Below are 19,607 nucleotides of genomic sequence, written 5' to 3'. Positions count from 1 at the left end.
AGCAGTGAAACAGGTTTTAGTACAACTTCCAGCTGTCACCTTCGCAAGGAGCACAGGCTGCAGCTGCCAACCTGGAGCACACAGAAGGATCACACTAGCACAGAGAAAGCAGGAATTATAATCTTTCTCCAGTCAGGCCTTGCTGGGGCCCTACTTTTTATACTGCAAGAGTTTGTGCAAACCTGAAGGAGACTGCAGCAGGGCAGTATTTCAATGGGCACAGCTCAGTGTGACCCAGAAGAGCAGGAGCATAAGCAGACCAAGTAGAGAAGGGAGTGGGAGACTCCCTTCCACCCATGAATATTTCACATCTCCTACCTACCGTGCAAGGAAATGTGCAAGGAGACAGATTCGCTTCCTCACAGCTCATCATATGGTGTCCTCATCTGCTCCTTTACACCTGGCCTTAAAAACATCTTGAGTCTTTCCTGGGTATTAAGATTATTTTTTTAATAGCTTCTTCCTCCCAGAGGACTCAAGTGTCAAGTAGTGAAAGATGCCAGACAAATTTTCAGCTAGGGGAAGATCTTGTGGTTTAGAATTAAAAGGATGAAGAATGCAATATGAATGAGGGAAACAGGAATCAGAAATTAGGGCCTGGATTCTGCTACCAGAATAGAAACCCTGTGGGAAAGCATGGGGGGAAGTAGTTTCTGCTGATGAACACATGATGACTCCAGATATATTTCAAATTCATTTTTAAATACACCCAAATGTTCATGGTTGGGAAGACAGCCATGGATCGGAACTGGTAAGCAGGTAATGGAAAGTATCCACTGAAGAAATCTGAGTGCTGTGCAGGGCCAGGTGTGTTTATGTTAACTTGTAGGCTTTTTTTCATAGCCTCTCTAGCAATTTATGATGCTTGGCAGCTAGGATGGGAGGGGGTTGCTTCTACCAGACTGCTCCTCCACATGCATAGGAGGAAGAGTCCCTTCATGTCATTCTACAAAGATGTAGGTCAGGTTAGTAGCATAAACCATAATACTGGTGGTGGTAAGAGCCTGCAGTGGGCAGTGATGGTGACCTATAGAACATTGCCTTCCTGCTGTGATCTTGGAGAATCTCTTGATTCGGCTTCAAGAAGGGCAGAAGAGGGGAATTTTTTAACATGCATGGCAGGCCATTGTAATCCTAGTTGCAGAACTAGGAGGAAAAATTTGGACAGGAAACTGTTCTGCAGTTTCAAACCATGCCAAGGAATGGCAAGTTCATCTTAGTTCTGGGATTATTGTCTTAATTTTTACTTGCCTTCCATAATTGTAATGTATTTTATTTTTTATGTAGAGCATGTTATTGTACATTATACACAGGCCACTTGTCAGCTTTAGTTTCTGTCTCAGAACTAACCAAGGTCTTTATTTTGGTGTTTCTATTAATAGAAAATATTTCCATGATTTAACTTTTTATGAAAATGGTAATGAGATACAGTATGTTTCTTCCTCTTGAGATCACTGGCTCAACTCTAGTGCCAGACATGATAAAAGGTTACTGCAATTTGATATCTGTTGCATGGCCTTTATCAACAAAGTAGAAAGGCTCAATCCAATCTAAACTGAACAACTGTTCACGTTATAAAACTATCATTTAGTTTGAAAATAACTGGAGGAGAGGACATTCAAAAAGAATCCAGTAAAAATACCAGGTGGACAATTAAGTGATCAAGTACCACATAGCGCTTCCTTGTCACTGGAGAAAAAGAATTATTTTTAGTAAGCTCTTGTTCCTTTTAACACTGATAAGGTAAACTGGGTTCTGGGGTACGTCTCAGGACATCAGCCCACTGACAACATCCGTAGCATAACTGAAGTTGGACGCTGTGAGGTTGTAATGGATTTACATACCATTGAGGAAATTACAAGACTTGCAGTTAGGCAAGTAATATTTATGTGACATATTTGTAACATATAAAAAGTAATATTTCAATATTAGCAAATTATCAGACAAATTTTGGCTTCCTTAGTGGTACTATCCCATTATCTGAGTAAATTGAGAGAAATTGGATGCAAATACAGGACCTCATCCATGAAAACATGTTCACTCAACTACTATGTCTCTATGTATTAAATACTTGTAACACGTTTCTAAACCAGGAAAGCTTTATGAGGGCTGAAAATAGCTTTTGTTCGGGGGACAGTTTATCCAACCAATGTGGTGGTGGAGTGCCACCTAGTGATGTTGTTCCTTACCACAGCCCGGTGGGAATGGAAACATATTTCAACCCCCTCACACCCGGGCTTTATCAATTCTTCTTATCGTTACCTTCCAGTGTCCACAAGGCTCATTCTACACTTTCCAGAAGACATGTACTGTCATGATCCCTGCCCTAAATGGCTTACATTCTCCTGGGTGATGTTATGATGAGATTTTACCCTATTTATTTATATCTCTGCAGTAGTCCATAAATCCTTAGAGTCAGGAAGTGATGGCTTATCATTTTCATGCCACTACAATTTAAAACACGCATTAAATTAACTGTCTGAGGGTTGTGACCTCAAATAAATCAGTGAGCAAAATTTCTTCTCTAGTAACCCTTTCTGCACACATACCAGCTTATTTACTATAAAGTATGTGTGTCTCTTGAACAAAGTCAGATATTCAGGGAAATAAATAACAGTCTTTTCAAAGAACAGAAACTTTTGGAGTCTGGCTTGTCCCTGCTGTTAATTAAAATTCATTTATTTTTATTTAAGGTGAGTTATTAATTTATTTTTTCTTCTTCTATGGCTGCGGGAGTTTTTTGCTCTTACCAACAGAAAGGTTTTCCCAGAGCTGGGAATGTAGGCTCAGCTTAAAAGGGAGCATTAAAAAGTGATCCCACTTCCAGAGCTCCATCTTGCCTAGAGGTTCACTCTATGACATGAGCACATCATTTATAGCCATGAGAGTCACAACACTATTCCAGGAAGGCATATGTTGTTATTTCCAATTTACTGATGAATATAAAGCACTGGGAATCTTAAGCGGCTGGTCCCAAGCTACGGGAAATTGTTGCTAAGGTCAGAAACGCAGGTGTTCTTGTGAATGTCAGTCCAGATCCTCAGTCATGAACCTGTTGAGGCATTCTGTAGGTTTGTTGCAGAATTAATTCAAGGTAAATATTTGAGTCTTATCACTGATTTGTGTCCAGTTTGCACTTAAAACTATGCTCTGTGAGTTGTGATGTTTTCAGGCTTGGTGGCTGGCTTATCAAAAATGGGATTTAGCACGAGTTGTCATGGACTCCTAACAGAGTCACCCTGCTGTGTCTGCACTGCAGCTAGAGCTGTAGCTACTGTGGTGGTGAACTCATCGAATTTGAATAAATTTGCTGCAAATGGCGCTTATCATTAAGACCAGCCCATGTAGTCACCCTTAGAGGATCTCAAAGGACACAAATCACCAGGAGTTTGAAAAACAGCAGCTCATGGGAATTCCTCAATAAATGGGTATAAATTTTTGGACACATTTATGCTGTCACCCATGAGTGCAAACATGAACCTAAAGCACAAAGGTAACCATCTCCCTTCTTGAGTTTCCACTCCTGTTTTCTTGTTAAAGATGTAAGAAAGAGTACCATAAATGTCAAGGCTATGTTTAAGACGTAAATTCGAAGTTTGTTTGTTTATAACATATTTTTAAAAAATTCTGATCATATCCCCTTTCTCCAGTAGTGTTGTGCCAGCAAAATTAAAATAATGCCTTTTGATATTTCTTTACATGCACAGCTGTTTTGGTTTAAAGGTCTAAAAGTTTAGTCCTCTTGAGAATCTGAAATCCTAGAATCAGGGAATTTATCATCATCATCTTCATTATTTATTAAGAAACATCAGTACAAAAGAAAGTGATGAAAAAAAGAGTACAAAACTTAGAAAAGGAACTTTATTGATTTTTTTTTTTTTAATTAGAAATGTGCTTTGAAATGATTTAAACTATGCTTCGGCCTGTAGGATGTTTTGTAAATTAAATCATACATATAGAGAATACATTATAAAATGTATATTATTCTCCAGTTCTAATGGTAAAAGCAGACCACTTGAAAGCATCCATTTGCAATTGCCTGTTTTGCCACATAGTCAATAAAATGAAGCACTGCAATTCAGGCTTCATTAAACCAGGAAGAGAAGAAGTTTTCCATCGTTGTTATTAGTTTCAAGCAGTACTTTAAGGTCACAACCAACATCCATTCTGTTGGGGAGTGTACACAGGGTACAATACATTCCTTGCCCTAAAAATCCGTTGGGTGAGGCCATTTGTGACCCCATAGAGATAAAACCAACTGTTTGGAGGGTAATCTGGGAGCAAACGGCAGCAGATGATGCTTGAGCACAGCTCTTCAAGCGCAGAGCCCGTCCTGAGTTCCCTCGCTCTGCGTCTTGGATGCTACAACATATTCACACGCACAGACGAGCTGCTGTGAGCAGTCAGGTGCAATGAGCTGGCAGAAGCCAGACGCCAAATGCAATTCGTGCCCCAAACCCGCACAAATCCCCGTTTATCTCCTTCCACAGGACCGACGCTCCCTCCTTCCGTGCTTTGAGGGGGCGTTTGGTTTTCCTGCCGAGCTGCCGCCGCTCGCTGATCCCGCTGCTCTGCCCACGGAGCCGCTCCCACGGCCCGCACACGGGGCCCGCCGGGCGCCACCGAACGCCCCGCGCCCACAACGGCCCCTCAGGCGGCTCCGGCGCCCTCCCCGCCCCGCCCCGCCCCGCCCCGCCCGCCGCCGTTGCCACGCTACGGCGTGGCGGCCTCTGCAGCGCCGCGGCCTCGGGCCGCCCGAGCACCGGCAGCGGCACCGGCCCGGCCCGGCACCGCCACTGCGGGCCCCAGCCCACCGGCAGCATGGCCGAGGTGAGACCCCCCTCGCCCGCCGTTCCCCCGCTGTGTTTTGGGCAGGTCGGACGCTGAACCTCAGGATAAGCCCAGCATATCATCTATGTCTATATGCCATATTGATGTCTCAAGTTACTGTTTTGAGTGGGGCTCAATTAGATCCTGCGCTAAAAGTAGGAGGAAATAATTACTTGCACACAGGCAGTAGTTAACACTTGAATTTTAGGAGCACCTGCTACTTTTAAAATTGTGTGTGTGATTTCCCTTCCCCCCCAACCCCCATATGCTGAAACTGCTCTTAACTCTCTTTCTGATCACAAATGTAAATGAGATCAAAACTGAAGGTTTGATTTTGGAGAAGAGGATGCAATAAACCCATGTTTGTTGCTGTGAGTGGCAGAGGAGGTTTGAAGGGGTCACAGAGCAAATTTGGGCCCTGCCCTGCAGACCAACCTTGTGTGCCTAGGGAAGCCTGAGCTTTAATATTCAAGTTGCCTTTGCTGTTTTCCCATCAAAGCTTCTGACACAGAAAACAAAACAAAACAAAACAAAACCAAAACCAAACAAATGAGAGCCTTGGCAAGGAGGAGGGATTTGGAGCTGGTGTCTCTGCCTTCATGTGTCACGCAGCCTGACCTTTCTTTCAAGTCACAAAGGTCTGTATTTATTTTTTAAATTTCAGGTCTTTCAGGTAGCGTGAACTTATGTACTCCCTCCCCAAAAAAATGATGAAACAAGGATCCTGGTGGACAGCAGGATGACCATGAGCCAGCACTGTGCCCTTGTGGCCAAGAGGGCCAATGGCATCCTGGGCTGTATTAGAAGGGGCTGGTTAGTAGGTCCAGAGAGGTTCTCCTTCCTCTCTATTCTGCCCTGGTGAGACCACATCTGGAATATTGTGTCCAGTTCTGGGGCCCTCAGTTCCAGAAGGACAGGGAACTGCTGGAGAGGGTCCAGCATAGGGCAACCAAGATGATTAAGGGAGTGGAGCACCTCCCTTATGAAGAAAGGCTGAGGGAGCTGGGTCTCATTAGTTTGGAGGAGACTGAGGGATGACCTTAATAATGTTTATAAATATACAAAGGGTGAGTGTCACAAGGATGGAGCCAGGCTCTCTTGGTGACAACCAACGGTAGGACAAGGGGTAATGGGTTTAAGCTGGAACATAAGAGGTTCCACTTAAACTTGAGAAGAAACTTCTTCTCAGTGAGGGTATCAGAGCACCGGAACAGGCTGCCCAGGGAGGTTGTGGAGTCTCCTTCTCTGGAGACATTCAAAACCCGCCTGGACACATTCCTGTGTAGCCTCATCTAGGTGTTCCTGCTCCAGCAGGGGATTGGACTAGATGATCTTTCGAGGTCCCTTCCAATCCCTAGCATTCTATGATTCTATGAAATTAAATATGTTGTTTTGCTCTCAGCATTTGTATTTTTTTTTTAGCATTGTGAAAATTCTCATATTTAAACTGTTTGTGTTCAAATGGCAAGTAGGGGCCTGAACTATTTTTAAAATAGCAGTCCATGGATTGGGGGGGAGCTACAGTGGGAAATTTTTAAGGCTACAGGAGCTGTGCATCTCACTGCCTCTCCTTTGCGAGGGGACTCCCTGGATACCTATGACCAGCACTAACAGGAGAGCTGTGTTCCTTTCCAAGTGAGTCCACCTCTGAGATGCGATTATAAGGATATGCCTAAATTTTAGATTGCAGTGTAGAGACGTTCCGGTCAGTTTTGAGCAAGCTTGTGTAATGGCAGCAATGTATCTGTGACAAAATGAAGCATCCCGTGGGCTGGCTTATCTTGCTGTTTTGCAGATCAGGTTCCCCTGTGAGAAGGGGCCTTGCTGCCTCCACTTGGTATTATTGTGTTCTCTTGAAGGATATAATGGAGGCTGATCTAAGCTGTTTTGAAAAATATTGGTGGAATTTGGTGTTCAGCCACTGATCTTGCAAAATTTGGCATCAGACCTAAGCTAGGTCAAAAATGTCCCCTGTGAAAGTTTTAACAGTAGCATAACCTGCAGAGGAAGGACTGGCTTGCATTGGCATTGCTGGAGCTTTCAGATATGCTTATCTGCAAGTGATTTGCTGGCACTGTCTGCATAAAAAGCATAAACTAATTAGACTTCAGAGTGCAGAGAACTGGAGAGAACTGAGGCTAAAATACTGGGCTTCCTGAATAGTTGATGCATTATTTAAATACTATCACAATGATGATATTTTGTAGACCTATCTTTAAAGTAGCTGTGGTACTCAATTACAGGAACTCTGTCTGTTAAAGCAAAAGTTATTTCAGTAAAATTGGAGGAGATCTGTTTGAAAAATAGCTTGCAGTGTGCATCTTATGTCATAGCAAAAGAACCGTTATTTCGGAAAATTTTGTCATGATTTGTTAGTCAGTATATTGCTTTTTTGTATTCTGGGGTCGTAAGTGAGATGTTGAATTCCTCACGTTTGTTGTTTATCTATCTCATTTCATTCAGGAAAAGTCTGGCAAACCATATCTAGAAGAAAGTGAATTTGAAGAACTGGAAAAAGAGTTCCAAGATGTCATCAATCTACTTAAGGGAGATAAAACTCTGGAAAAATTTCGAATAGAATATGAGAAGCTCCATGGTGTTATGAAGAAGTCTCATGAAAATGAAAAGCGTCTCATGGAGAAATGCAGGGAGCTGAATGCTGAGCTGGTAGTGAATTCATCTAAAGTAGCTGCGCTCACAAAGCTCACTAAAGATGATCAGGAAACTATTTCATCAATGAAGACGGTAAAGTTTTGAATAGAATTAAATATGATCTGAAACTGCTAATGAAAAGCATGGTAATAAGTGTCTACAAGTACACTTTATTCTTATGTAGACAAATAGCTACTTTATTTTTATGTAGTGCGCTAGCTGGAGGACTAAGTATAGAGCTGGCATCTCTGGTTCTTTAACCTCTGCTTTGCTACCAAACACTCTTTTTTCCCTCAACCTGGTATTTTTAGAGGTCTCAGTCAAATTCTGTGTTTATTTGCACTAGAACGACTCCATCAGCTTTCAAGTACCCACTAACAGTTTTTGTTTAAGCTTTCCCTCTTGTAAAATAGCACTTTTTCAACTTGATATAGAGTTTTTGATTCATTAATATTTTTGAAGGGCTGCTTAGATGTTACCTATTGCCAGAACATTAACAAATCTACTTACTTGCTGAAATATGGATTGTAGTCCTGGGAAGTGTCATCAGCTCATATAAATAAATGTTTCACGGTGGTTTTTTAAAAGGAATCCTATATAGCTTTTCAATGTGTTTCTGCCAAATTACTCTGATGTGTTCTTTGTTATTATTGATTTGAACTCTGTCAAATCAAAGTGCTCGACTCCCTAAAAACAGTCAATGTTTTTAGCCGTACAGTGAGGTTTGACTACCAGAAACTTAAAGCTGCAAAATGATCAGAAGACTGTATTTTGATCTTTTTTCTTTCTGATGGTTTAAAAACTTAGGCTGTGGTACCTAGACAGGCTTTAATTTAGTATTTAGTTGAGAAACCTCCATGCTTTACAATAAAGTGTTTTGTTACTGTAATATAAGTTCAGTATAGCAATCCAGAGTGATCTATGAGCACTATAGAAATAGAAGCTATTTGAAATGAAGTTTCTTGTCCTTAGGATTATGAAGAAAATACTCTCAGAGTAAATATAAATAGCAGTGCAGTCATCCTGTGGTGGAGGCTTGCAAGCCCATGGTACAGGTCCAAGCATCCTCAAGGAGGAGGAAATCTGCATGGAAAATATTGTTCATTTTCACTGCTGCTAATCAAAACCTGGTAGGTGGGTGTCAGGAACCACAGTGATCCTTATAATTTTCTTTCTGCTATTACATGGCAATACTCTGAGTGTGAGCAGTAGCCGACACAATCCTTTAAGATGTTCCCAAGCTGAGGAGACATTGTCATAGTAGCATCATAAAACTGAGGAGCGGAAGAGTAGGATAAAAAAAGAGCCTTGCCAATTTCAGCAGCTGGTTTGAAGCTCAGGCAAGGTTATGGTGTAATGTTACCACTTACTATTGAACCAGCTAATAGATTTTGTAGTGAAAAAGCTGCTTGACATGATGATCCTATTAGAAATGTGGAACACGTGGCATTTCAGTACTAGTGGTGTGCTCTGGGCCAAGTAAACAGCACTGATAATTTTTCAATTTGGTTGTGAAAATGAGTCTTCCTCTCAAATGTTCAGGAATTATTTGGATATTTTCTTTGAATGTTCATGTCGTGGTTTAGGGTTTCGTTTGGCGTAACCTTCATATTTCATATTATTCTCCTTTCTGAAGGGAAGTTCCACAACAGCTGTAGTATTTCACTACAATTTAACTAACATTCAAAAAACGTGTTTCACAAGTGCCAAAGGCAAGTGTTGGGGAAAGTTCGAGTGCTGAAATAGCAAATATGGGATTCTGCAGTGCTAATTTAAACAAACAATCTGTTCCACTGTTTCATGATGTATAAAAGATAGGAGAATCCTGGTAGGGCTGCTCCTGTAAAAATGGTAAAGTTGCTTCAAATTAAGGCCCTAAATCTTGGTGACTTGATGGGTCATCAGGGTAATGGGAGTACAACCTTCCTCTTCTAGGTCATTGTTTCATATAGAAATAAAAATTGCAGAAGCAAATTTTTTCTCTATGTGAAGCCTGTTTGTAATCAGTAGGATTTGTTTAGGGGCAGGGGTTAACTACACAGATCAGTGGCTGGTAGGACCCAGGTCAATAATAATCAATAGCTGTGAACTGTCTGGTGGTTGTTCAGTGCTCTGGTTTGTAGTTTTAATAAACTGGAAACAATACTCTGCTGTTTACAGTCATATCAAAGGAGCAAAGTGCCAAGCTGAACAGCAAGGGGATACAATTTTCTTTTTCATTGATAGGAATGCTGATCCACAAGGCTGCACTGAAAGGGAATTTATAGGAGTTTGTACTGCCCTGCTTGGAATTAACCAAGTTTTCAATTTCCAAGGGTATCAATCCAATATACTAAGAAAGCATTTCAGTAATTTTCAGTTTCTGAGCAGTGAAACTGATGTGATCTTTTGGGATATTCAGTGGAAATAAAGTAAGGCAGTCACACTTTATGAATTCTGCTTCACAGTTTCCAGAGTTCCAGTACCTCTCCAGAAATTTTTGAATGATTCTGACTGCAAACATTCAGTGTACTTCTGTCTTTAATCATACAACAGACTGCAATCCATGTTACCTACCTAACCATGTACTGCAGCTACCCAGTGATGCTGACACTCTGTATTCTTTCAGTTTCCCTCTTTATTGAGTAATAAAGGGAATATTTTTTCAGTGAAGGTTTCCACCATTAAAAATTTCTTCCTCTTTACTTTTGAAGTTAAAGGAAGCAACCTCTTGATCCGCTATTCAAAGTAAAAGACACAACCAAGAAACAACTACAATGAAGCCCAGTTTTGCTGACACTGAAGTTGGTAGCAAATTTTTATTTAGATTTTGCTTATTAATGAGGCCATCATAGGTGGCTGCTTACTTCATTGAAAAAAATAGTTTTATCAATATGAATTCAATACAATTGCTTTTACACATTAAAAGCAAGATAAAGATAAAAACCACAGCTTAGGGTAACCTGAAATCACTGCTGATCTGGATGGCCTAATTGACTTCGAGGGATCACTTTTGCGAATACACATCAGAACAAAATACTCACTGAAGCCAGTAAGACCTCTCAGAGGGCGTATTGATTTTATTCACCAGTTCTATCCCCTAGAACTCCAATCGTAATGATTTAGTTCACCAATTTTAATCACAGTCTAATCAGCCAGCAGGAAGCTTTGATTTAAGTAATCAGTTTTAATCTTATTTTCCATTTGCATTTTTCTAGAGAAAGGTTGATTGCCTCTTATTGGTTGGCAAATCTGAAATGTTTATTTACAGCTATATTTTATGCTTTTCTGACAGTCAAGATGATACACTATATTTTCATGTCATTATTTCAGCCTGATATGCATTTATTTAAATCTCAGAATTGAACATTTTTATGTAAGATAATAATGAATGAAAATTTATTATTTACTAGATGATACTTAATACTTTATGTGTGATCATTGCTGCATTTGAATGGAAATTAGAACTCAAAGTGAATAAAATGTAAAAATTGACTTTAATATTTAAAACTGTTTAAATATGCTTGAGACGTAAGTGAAAAGTACATATTTCAAACTAAATTTTGAAGCAAGTAATTTATTAAGTAATGAAAATACTGTTTGTAGGTAGTGAATTTAATTGACTATCGTTTCCTTCACGATTTCTGAACAAGTGAAGCCCACTGTTTCACTCTTTAATAGGTTGGGGAAAAAAATGAAGAGCAAACATACCTGATCTTTAAGTTCCAGATGGTTTCTGAAATTTGGATATGCTGAACTGGTTGAACAATTAAAATTAAAATGTATTCCCTCTCCAGTTTGAAGAGGCTACATAAGTTATATTTAGTGTCATATTATCAGCAAATTCTGGTAGACTGTTACTTCTGCTAGTTCAATGGCTTGGATTTTTAATTTAGGCAGTAAACAGCTAAGCATTACATTTATTTGATTTCAAAGAGTTCTATAAATATATTAACAATATACCATAATATAGGTGTAATCTTTTTGAGTTGAATGTTAAATAGTGGTTTTATTTGGAGCCAGAGATGTTAATTTCAAGAAAGACCTGCTGCAAACAATTTGATATAAACGAAATTATTTTATATTCTTCATTGTGGAGGTGTTTTAATTTTTTTTCCCTGCCCCATTTTCATATGATGCAAGTAGGAGTTGAAAGGGATCCTATGGCCTGATGTAGTGATGCTGCTACCTGGCTCTGCATGGGGACACCCTAGAGCTAATGTGGAGCTGCACAGCCACAGTTGGAGTCTAAACCTGTACAAGTTCATCAAGTCCAGAACTCCACCAGGAGCCAGCTGAGAAGAGAGCATGAGAGAGAGGACATCGTGCTGTGTCTTGCAGCTCAGGGACTTCTAGTGTCAAAAGTAGCATCTTCGTTATTTACTGAGTCTTTGGGAACTTTTTTCTAGTCCAGTTGCTTTCTGAATTTATGCATTTTTTTAGTGCAGGATTTCAAAAATGGTAGGAGCTTGCTTTGAACCTGGCAAGGATTAAGCCTGCTGCTTGATTCTTCGGGATCCAATTTGAGGGAAAGTGGTGCAGAGGAAGTTAAAAATCAAATGAACACTCCTCCCCTATCCTCTTTGTTGATACCAAACCCTGGGCTCATTAAAAGCACACAAGTCTGTCCTTCAGGTAATTCCATGTGCTGAAATTTGGCATGAGAATCATGACTTGTCTAAATATACAGTTAAAATCGAAATACAATACGTCTTCACAGATGAAAATCAACAAGAAGGGAGAAAAGCCCAGTGTAACACCTTTTTCTCATCCAAATCAACTTGTATGTTCATTGTCATAATAGTTAATAAGATTTTTACAGACATAAGTGAACTATTTAAATAGATGGTACCTTTGTGGGCACTGGATTTTGAGTAAATTTTTAGATATTAGTGGGACTGACAAGACCACAACCTCATAGAGATTTGATAACGTTAAGATCTATGTGTTAAAGAAAATGTATTAGTGGTTTTGTGGTGTAAATCATTGTAGCCTGACTGGCTCAAAATGTTTGCTCTGTGCTCATTCAAGAGAAAAGTCAACTGGTGAAGAGAGCTGTTGTGAATTTAATAATGAAAAGGCATAAAAATCTATTTTCTTAATTAACCAAAATGCGAGTCAATTAATTTTTCATTTGTTGTTCATTTTCAACTGAATTCAATTTATGTAATTGTTTTCAATTTTGTTCATAGGAGATTGAAAAGGCCTGGAAAATGGTGGATGCAGCCTCTGAAAAGGAAGAGAAAGCAAAGGAAACGATTGATTCACTGCAAAAAGAAATTACACACCTAACCCATTTAGTGGAACAAGGGTCTGGAATGTCCATGGGACAGGAATCCAAGTAAGTTTTCTCAGGGGAGGGGGAGAGCCTGATCTGATTTTCTATCATTCTATACCTTGTTTAGTCATTTAGACACTACAAAGACACTGGAAAACTGAAAGAGAGGTCTTTTCTGCCTTTTACCTTTCTTATAAGTGCACATTTATTTGTCTATGTGTTTATACAGTGACCAAGTACAGAATCAAGCTCTGAATGAGTTTGTTCAGCATTGGATGAAGCTGAGAGATCAAATAAAAATCAATAATATGCACTTAGTCAGTATTTGTCATATTTTTTTATCTGACTAGAATTTCAGCATGCTCTATCTTTGAAAATAGGATCCTGTCAACATTTTTACATGTGATGGCAGCAGGGTCAAGTAGCTAAGTAAAGGAAGCAGGAGACTTCATTTCTCTTTTCTGTTCCCAGATCTGTTATAAGGCATTCTCACTGTCAGTATTCTTGTTTGTATTTTATATTTATAAATTTTCAAGACTGTGAGGGTTTTTTACTGAATGCTTCTGTGTAGAGAGACCTACTCTCAAGTGGAGCCGCTAGCTGCTACAGTGTGCAAATAATAATGATCCTCAGGAGCTGGTGAAAAGCCCTCCAAAAGCTAGGTCCTCAGGCTGTGCTTATGCTGTAAGATTAAGTGTAAACTCAAAGATGAGATTAAGTACCTTGACCCTATGACCTGTGCAGTTTCTATTGAGGTTGCTGATGGTTGGCCCAGCTGGTTCTGGCTTGGAATTTTCACACTGCGTGAGGTATTTATTTATATTGGATATTCAGGATACTATGGGGCATGCTCATTTCCTTAGACATTGTGTATCCAGGGTGCGTAACCTGGACTCGTGTCTGTGAGCAAGACCTTTAGTGTGCTCAAACGTTTCCCATCCAAGCAATGTGCCAGCACATAAACCACCTGCATGCATGAGAAATCCACTCCCTCACCTTTTGGCCCTGAAATGTTCTGGATCTGTGTAACAGGTTCTTTGAATCTAAAAGCTCGGTCGTTAAGCCTTCCCTTAGCATAACTCAACCTAAAGGCAGCTCTCTGTGGCTGCTTATTGCATTTTCCTGCAAGAGCCAGGAGCTGTTACTGTGCTGGGACCTCATTCCAGCTATTTCCAGCTGCTGTCCAGGCTGCTGAGACCTGCCTGCTCACCATTTCTTCTTAAATTTCCCTGTGCATTGCCCTCCAGTTGCAAACTTAAATACTCCGTCCAGTAACAAGGCCATGGGACTAGACAACTCCTTTGCAGATTTTCAGTCCTATAGTCTTTTAGAACTATAAGGGTGGGTTTTAAGTTTGAGCTTGAACAGCCACAGCTTGGACTTTCTTTCAGAAAGTAAATGTGTCCAAACAGTGAGTATGTTTTATTCTTATGTTAGGCGACTGTGAGACATAACCCAGTTAGGTGCCCAGTCAGATAAAGCTGCAGAGGGACCGATCACATCAATGTAACATTTTTGGTCTCCGCAGGTAATTTTGCAACGGGTGGAGAAGAAGAGATTTTGTTCCCTGTTACCTTTTTGGGAAACTGAAGGTTTCTTCAGACCCATGAGGATGTGATATAGCAAGAAAAAGTGATTTATTGGACTAGGTTAGCTTTTACAGCTGCCTGTGTTGAGGGTAGCTGTGACCACAGTAGACAGAGCATATAATTCAATTGACCAGCAGAGCCTTAGTCCAAGAGGAGTTTAAAATGAAACAAATTACTTCTAAACTGTTTCTCACAAAAGATCTTACTCTGACACAGGACGAAGAACAGAAGGGGCCTGTGACACTGCTTGACTATTATTTCCTTGCTTTCAGTATCCAGGATTTGGTAAGACTTAAAGACGAGATAGCAAAGGAGCGAGACCAACTCTTATCAGAGGTTGTGAAGTTACGTCAAAGTCTAACTCAAGCCACAGAGCAGCAGCAGGAGGCAGAGAGGGCAAAAAACGAGGCAGATGAATCCCTTATACAGGTCTGTACAGATCACCAGGTGGTGATTTTAGGCTTTGTCCTGAACCATTCTCCACTTTTGTGATTGATCTCCATTGACTGGTATGCTGCTACCTGTTCTTTCATATCTCAAACATTTTCGGGAGTGCTTAGAAAGGAGTCTGATGTGAATGATTTTTATATTTTTCTCTACTTCTAGGCTATGTCCTTATGTCCTTTGCAGAGTGTATTGTCATGTACTAGCTGCTTCCATAGCTTTCCGATACCCTAAATGAGGCCAAAGTTCTTTTGTCTGAATCATAGTTCTCTCTTATACTGGATTTTTTTTTTCTTGGACTGTTAATCCTTATGCCTCCAAAGAACCATTTAGAGCATAGACCTGTAATAGAGATTCTAGGTCCCTTGCTGTTGGTAGTGGTTGTCATATGATGCCATACCATAATTTTGAAGAATGTATCAAATTCTGACTTAAAAGCTAATTATGCTGTTTTGTCCCCTGCTTCTTACGAGAAGCTTCTCCAGAACCTCACTTTTCTAATGGTCACAGACCTCTTACTTTCTTCTTCATACTGATTCTGCCTACTGTTTTTCTGCTTAAATAATTTTTCACCTCACCAGTGTCTATAGAGAGCAATCATATTGCATCTCAGCTTTACTTTTTTGTCTCTTCTTTAAGTTAGATTCTCTGTTTATCTGACCATCTGAGTAGATATTTCTTTACTGATCCATATGTATAGCGTCCTTTAAATGTGTAGAGCACCTAGAGATATAGAAGACTGCAGATCAATAGGATACCCACTGAATGGAGAGAAAGAACAAAAGGATGGAAGATGTGATATAGAACTCTAATACATCAAAATATAAAAACATAATAATGAGGAATAAAAGAGTATAAAGCAGAATATAAATGAGGGCTGGAGCAAGACAACAGGAGAAAGGTAGAAAAACACACATAAACAAAGAACAGAAAAGAGATAAAAGCAGCATTTAGCTTACAGGTTTTAATTAATCACATTTAGGAAAGTAATGATCAGACCAGGTTTCATGCACAGAACCCATTTCTGTTTCTAAAGCAGATGGCTGGGAATGTATTACAAGAGAATATAAATCCTTCATTTTCTGACAGCCATGTGGGCATGGGAGAAAAGAGGGAGAATCAAAACTCCTGTCAAAACTTACTGAATCTTGCTAGCCTTAATCTTTTGATACTCACTTCATCAGCCCTTAAATTCATGGGAATGTTACAGCATTTGTAACCACCTCCCATTCTCCCCGTATGAAATTATTCTCCACTTCAGAATGCTTAAATGACAATGACTTTTTGAAGGTCCTGTTGAAGACCCTGTCAGTTCTGGCAACTATTCATTTGTGAGCTCAGAGGGAGAGGAATCTTAAAGTGAAGAATCTTTCAATTGCTGGTCCCTGGCTGAACTGAATATTTCCATGTGGATCAACCCCCTGTGTCTCCCCGCTGCTGATTCTGCTCCATCATATTTTTGGGAGGGAGACAGCAGAAGTCGCAAGACAGTCAATTAGTTATGAGAGAAAGCTCCTCTTTCAAAGTTTCCACAGAGGAACTTTGAGAGCAGAAAGACTGAGAGCAGTTGTGAAAATGAATGCTGGTCTGACATCTCTCTCTTTCCTCTCTTTACTATAGGTGTAATAAGTTTCTGCTGGTGAGAGAGAAACATCAAAATAAAAATCCTTGCAACATAACGTCAAGCCCAAATTAGTTTTCATGCTGCATTCAGAAAGTACCATTTTACAAGTAACTTACAACTGAAAATACATTTGTGCCATTGCATTTCCAGAGGAATGCTTTTATGTCTGAACTGTATCAGACCCTTCTGTGTGGGTGAACTGACTGGTGCTTAACAAATTCTTGTCATCAATAATTAGGTTCTCTCATGCAGGATTTTTTGTTCAACCACTAGAGTTATCTAGTGGTTGATATTTACTTCTGAGAAGATCTGGCATATTCCATGTAGTAGTGGGTACAGTTGTATAGAAGTTGTTGTTTTCCAAATTAAGCATAGTAGAAGAAGAGGTGAGAGGCCTTGATTATTTCCTAAATAAAAGGCAGCAGAACTTAAAACTTTTATCTTTTCTATAATTACAGCTTCAGCTAGAAATGCAGCTACGTCAGAATGAGGTATCACGAGAGGCTCGAAAGAAGGAAAAAATGGAGAAGGAGCTGAAAAGTCTTCAAGATGAAATAGGTAAAAAACAAACTGAGATCAAGAATTTACAGCAACGTATACAGAAGAACAAGGAGGAACAACAGAAAATGGAACACCATCTGAAGGAGCAAAAGGTAGGGTACATGGCACACTGTATTCATCAGGTCTAAGCTTAGGGTCAGATGTCAAAATAAGAAGAAAATTGATTTTCCTGAAAGGAGATGGAGGGATATTATTTTAAGTCAATAAATTTTAATAAATATTTATTCTTTAAAATAAATATTACTTGACTGATAAATAAATCTGTAAAGCTTGCTGACAGATTTTAGATTGATTTCTTCACAGAAATCGGTAGTGGATCACAATGGTATGGTTAGAGATCATCTTGAAAAGATCACAGCAAATGAGACAGAGTCTGTGAAGCACATGGATGATCTTATGACAGTAACAGGAGACTGCCAGGTTGGACTTCGATGTATATTGCCAGTTTTGCCACTGATTGACTGTAGTGGCATTAGTGAAGTCATTTTACTTCCAACCTCTTCTTTCTTCTCTGTCACAATAATTTTTATCTACCTCTCAAGCTTGTGGGAGAGTTTCTGTGGAAGGGCAGAGAACTGTCTTCATAAACTTTTTTTATTGATTTTCCTCATTCTGTTTCTAAAAACTTTATCTGGCAATGTCCTAACATAATGTTCTGCAAGTGTCTGAATTTTCAGGTTTTCAGTCCATTTCCCCTGACTTTGAGAAACTTTCAGAGAAGCAATTTCTGTAAATGGCAGGGGAGATCTCATCACTGTAAAACAGTCCTACCTCAAGGGAAACTTCCTTGGGAGTTATGTGTATGTTTTAAATTTATGACTTTTATGGCTGTTTCTTTCCTTGAATTTGTGAAGGTAGATGTCTGTGATGATTTTTGGTCAACACAGAGTCTTAGTAAAATTCTTCACATAAAGCAATACAGAGAAAACTTAATTGTTTCTCTGGATATCGCTGATTTGATGCAACTTTTGAGGGCAGCTCCATGATCTTCCAGGACAATTACATTGTTTTTAAATAGAATATCTAAAATTCCTGGTTCTCTTCCATTTTTCTTCCTCCTTTCTCTAGTCCCTTTCAGCCTTTCTAAATGCAGATTTCAGGGGCATTCAATTGTCTAATCTATCCTGCAAACTAATAGTTCACATAGTGCTGTGCCTGGGCTAATTAACCAGACTGCCTTTGTTGCACTGTGTGTTGCCTGTGCTGGCCTGAAGGTGTCTGTGAAGGCCCTGCATTGTCTTTTGTAAAAAGTGTGTTCAAAACCCAGGCTGTCTAACTGGGCAAGAGTCGAGGTAGAGATCTGCAAGAGAAAGTGACCCAGCTCTTGCAGTTTCATTGTGTTATTGTTTCTCAGCTGAAATGTAGTTGATTGTTATGCCTGCTCTTGTTCCACTGAAACTTCTAATAAAATATTCTTGCTTGCATGGCAGTGAAGATGCTTTGATACAGCTACTGTAGGCTTCACCCCACCCACGTCCAAGTGTCAACAAAATAGCACCTGAAACACAGTGTTATCCTGACATTTGGAACACAAGAAACAGTATTCCCTGGTTTTACATTCTCTTTGCTTCTGTATGCTTTCAGAAGAAGGAAATTCCACTTCTCTTCCTTTACTGTTTGTTAAGGGAATATTACCTATTAACTTCATCAGTTTATCACACATTAATGTTTGAAATGAAAAATATGATGGATGTTCTTTGCTCACTTATGGAGTCATATGTGCTAGGGCAAGTAATTTAGATAGAATAATTATATAATATATATATAATATGATAATTATGGCAAGTAAGTTAGAGCAGAAGACTGGCAGCTCCAGTATGAAGTATATGTTCTCCATAGAAACCATGAAACTGCTGTTGCGGGCTTTTGACTGAAGACAAATTAGAGAGGAAAATGGTTGTGTTCTGGTCTCAACAAACCATGTACCCAGAGAAATGTTGTCAGCACATTAATGTAGTATTTGCTTGCTAAGAAACACATCTCCCCTGCCCTCTGCTGATTGAAGTAATTTGAATCTCATACTCATTTTCAGTAATTATATGTAGCAAGTTGTGTTATGTGATGCTTGCCAAATACCTAAGAAGAAGTAAAATATTTATCTACCACCTGCAAGAGAGACCTGCTAAGCTCCCAGAAAAAAAACAACATTACACTGGCTGTGTTATTCATTAGAAATTATCATTTCCCCTAGTCAATATGAACATGCATCATATTTCACATTAGTAATTTCATCAGCAATGAAGAGTGGCTTTTAAGCAGACAACAATCTGTAGCAGCTTTTATCTCCTGGGGAGATGGATGGTTCTGTCTTCATGTATATGTAGATATTGTAATGAGATTAAAAAGAATTAATAGGATTGTTCTTTAATCTAACAGATCTTGAATGAAAAAGCTAGCAAGGAACTTGAGCAACTGCAGATGAGAAATACTAAGCTTATGCAAGAGAGCGAGCAGCACAGTGTGGTGTTTGAAGAGGTGATGCAGGACATCCAGCACAAGACAGCAGAACTGAAGGTAAGTACCAGAAGGTGCACACATCCTATCAGCTGGATCACTGACTGCAGCCTTTCCACCTAGGATAGGGATGACCTCAGTTCTCGTGCTGATAGGTCCCTGTGGTTAGTTCTGGGGGAAATCTGAGGGGTATTAG

General features: G+C 39.6%; 1 protein-coding gene across 2 annotated transcripts in view; it reads left to right on the top strand.

Moving 5' to 3' along the window:
* Positions 1–4,577: 4,577 nt before the first annotated feature.
* CFAP58 (cilia and flagella associated protein 58) overlaps positions 4,578–19,607 on the top strand; it is a 58,554-nt gene continuing 43,524 nt past the window's right edge. Inside the window, exons 1-6 of one of the 2 annotated variants that reach the window (XM_065067084.1) lie at positions 4,578–4,830; positions 7,294–7,575; positions 12,654–12,802; positions 14,601–14,757; positions 16,855–17,049; positions 19,334–19,471. In XM_065067084.1, the coding sequence (XP_064923156.1) occupies positions 4,822–4,830; positions 7,294–7,575; positions 12,654–12,802; positions 14,601–14,757; positions 16,855–17,049; positions 19,334–19,471 (930 nt within the window). In that variant the 5' untranslated portion in view covers positions 4,578–4,821. Of the gene's footprint in view, positions 4,831–5,339; positions 5,469–7,293; positions 7,576–12,653; positions 12,803–14,600; positions 14,758–16,854; positions 17,050–19,333; positions 19,472–19,607 lie in introns of those variants that run through there. The other variant, XM_065067083.1, reaches the window with a different exon arrangement.

The sequence above is a fragment of the Columba livia genome, chromosome 6 (assembly GCF_036013475.1).
Source record: "Columba livia isolate bColLiv1 breed racing homer chromosome 6, bColLiv1.pat.W.v2, whole genome shotgun sequence".
NCBI lineage: Eukaryota > Metazoa > Chordata > Aves > Columbiformes > Columbidae > Columba > Columba livia.
This window is presented reverse-complemented; position numbering and strand designations above follow the sequence as displayed.